The sequence below is a fragment of the Equus quagga genome, unplaced genomic scaffold, assembly GCF_021613505.1.
Source record: "Equus quagga isolate Etosha38 unplaced genomic scaffold, UCLA_HA_Equagga_1.0 HiC_scaffold_18568_RagTag, whole genome shotgun sequence".
In the NCBI taxonomy this organism is placed as follows: Eukaryota; Metazoa; Chordata; class Mammalia; order Perissodactyla; family Equidae; genus Equus; species Equus quagga.
The window spans coordinates 1-2,239 of record NW_025792960.1 but is presented as its reverse complement, the minus strand read 5'-3'; the positions used below and the strand labels follow the sequence as shown (position 1 = coordinate 2,239).

General features: G+C 62.5%; 1 protein-coding gene across 1 annotated transcript; it reads right to left on the bottom strand.

Moving 5' to 3' along the window:
• On the bottom strand, nucleotides 1-2,058 carry LOC124232038 (heat shock 70 kDa protein 1). The gene has a single exon (XM_046649019.1). It carries the CDS (start codon nucleotides 1,924-1,926, stop codon nucleotides 1-3), a length of 1,926 nt encoding a protein of 641 aa, XP_046504975.1. The 5' UTR covers nucleotides 1,927-2,058.
• Between the last annotated feature and the right edge of the window lie 181 nt (nucleotides 2,059-2,239).

Here is a 2,239-nt window from a genome sequence, read left to right as displayed (position 1 = left end):
CTAATCCACCTCCTCAATGGTGGGGCCAGACCCAGAGCCACCCTTGGGAGCCTGAGCCCCAAAGCCACCAGCCCCGGGGCCACCCGCCCCCTGGTACAGTCCAGTGATGATAGGGTTACACACCTGCTCCAATTCCTTCCTCTTGTGCTCAAACTCGTCCTTTTCGGCCAAAGTGTTGGCGTCCAGCCAGGAAATCACCTCCTGGCATTTGTCCAGCACCTTCTTCTTGTCCGCCTCGCTGATCTTGCCCTTGAGCCCCTCATCCTCCACTGCGCTCTTCATGTTGAACGCGTACGACTCCAGGGCATTCTTGGCAGACACCCTCTCGCGCTGGACCTCGTCCTCGGCTTTGTACTTCTCCGCCTCCTGCACCATGCGCTCGATCTCCTCCTTGCTCAGGCGGCCCTTGTCGTTGGTGATGGTGATCTTGTTGGCCTTGCCCGTGCTCTTGTCGGTGGCCGTGACGTTCAGGATGCCATTGGCGTCGATGTCAAAGGTCACCTCGATCTGGGGCACTCCCCTGGGGGCCGGTGGGATGCCACTCAGCTCGAAGCGCCCCAGCAGGTTGTTGTCCCGCGTCATGGCCCTCTCGCCCTCGTATACCTGGATCAGCACCCCGGGCTGGTTATCCGAGTACGTGGTGAAGATCTGCGTCTGCTTGGTGGGGATGGTGGAGTTGCGCTTGATCAGGGCAGTCATCACGCCCCCAGCCGTCTCCAGCCCCAGCGACAGGGGAGCCACGTCCAGCAGCAGCAGGTCCTGCACGTTCTCAGACTTGTCCCCCATCAGGATGGCCGCCTGCACAGCCGCCCCGTAGGCCACCGCTTCATCGGGGTTGATGCTCTTGTTGAGGTCGCGCCCGTTGAAGAAGTCCTGCAGCAGCTTCTGCACCTTCGGGATGCGGGTGGAGCCGCCCACCAGGACCAGGTCGTGGATCTGGGCCTTGTCCAGCTTCGCGTCGCGCAGGGCCTTCTCCACGGGCTCCAGGGTGCTGCGGAACAGGTCCGAGCACAGCTCCTCGAACCTCGCTCTGGTGATGGACGTGTAGAAGTCGATGCCCTCGAACAGGGAGTCGATCTCCAGGCTGGCCTGGGTGCTGGACGACAGGGTCCTCTTGGCCCTCTCGCAGGCGGTGCGCAGCCGCCTCACGGCTCGCTTGTTCTGGCTGATGTCCTTCTTGTGTTTCCTCTTGAACTCCTCCACGAAGTGGTTCACCAGCCTGTTGTCAAAGTCCTCCCCACCCAGGTGGGTGTCTCCGGCCGTGGCCTTCACCTCGAAGATGCCGTCGTCGATCGTCAGGATGGACACGTCGAAGGTGCCCCCGCCCAGATCAAAGATGAGCACGTTGCGCTCCCCCTTGCCCGTCCTGTCCAGCCCGTAGGCGATGGCGGCGGCCGTGGGCTCGTTGATGATCCTCAGCACGTTCAGCCCCGCGATCACGCCCGCGTCCTTGGTGGCCTGGCGCTGCGAGTCGTTGAAGTAGGCCGGCACGGTGATCACCGCGTTGGTCACCGGGTAGCCCAGGTACGCCTCGGCGATCTCCTTCATCTTCGTCAGCACCATGGAAGAGATCTCCTCCGGGTAGAACGCCTTGGTCTCCCCCTTGTAGCTCACCTGCACCTTGGGCTTGTCCCCGTCGTTGATCACCCGGAAAGGCCAGTGCTTCATGTCCGACTGCACCACCGGGTCGCCGAACTTGCGGCCGATCAGCCGCTTCGCGTCAAACACGGTGTTCTGCGGGTTCAGCGCCACCTGGTTCTTGGCCGCATCCCCGATCAGCCGCTCGGTGTCCGTGAAGGCCACGTAGCTGGGGGTGGTGCGGTTGCCCTGGTCGTTGGCGATGATCTCCACCTTGCCGTGCTGGAACACCCCCACGCACGAGTAGGTGGTGCCCAGGTCGATGCCGATGGCCGTGCTCTTAGCCATGCCGGTGCTCTCCTCTCTCGCCTGGAGCTGAAGCGCTGGCCTGAAAACGGCGGACGAGTTCCGCGACGAGGAGCTGGATTCTCTCTGAAGCCCGAAGCTGAAGGCGCACTATCGCCCCGGTTTGTCCTCTGAGGCAGTGGCTCTGCGGAAGCTGCGGTCACAGATAAAACCGTAAGAGCTATCACCTCTCTGCAGGCTCGCTGTTTCTCCAGGGCCGGCGGCTCTGTGTTTATAATTCTTCATCCAGCCCCTCCTTTTCCCTCCTCAGCCAATCACCGAGCTCGGCGGAGCTGCCAGGTCGGGAATTTTCCAG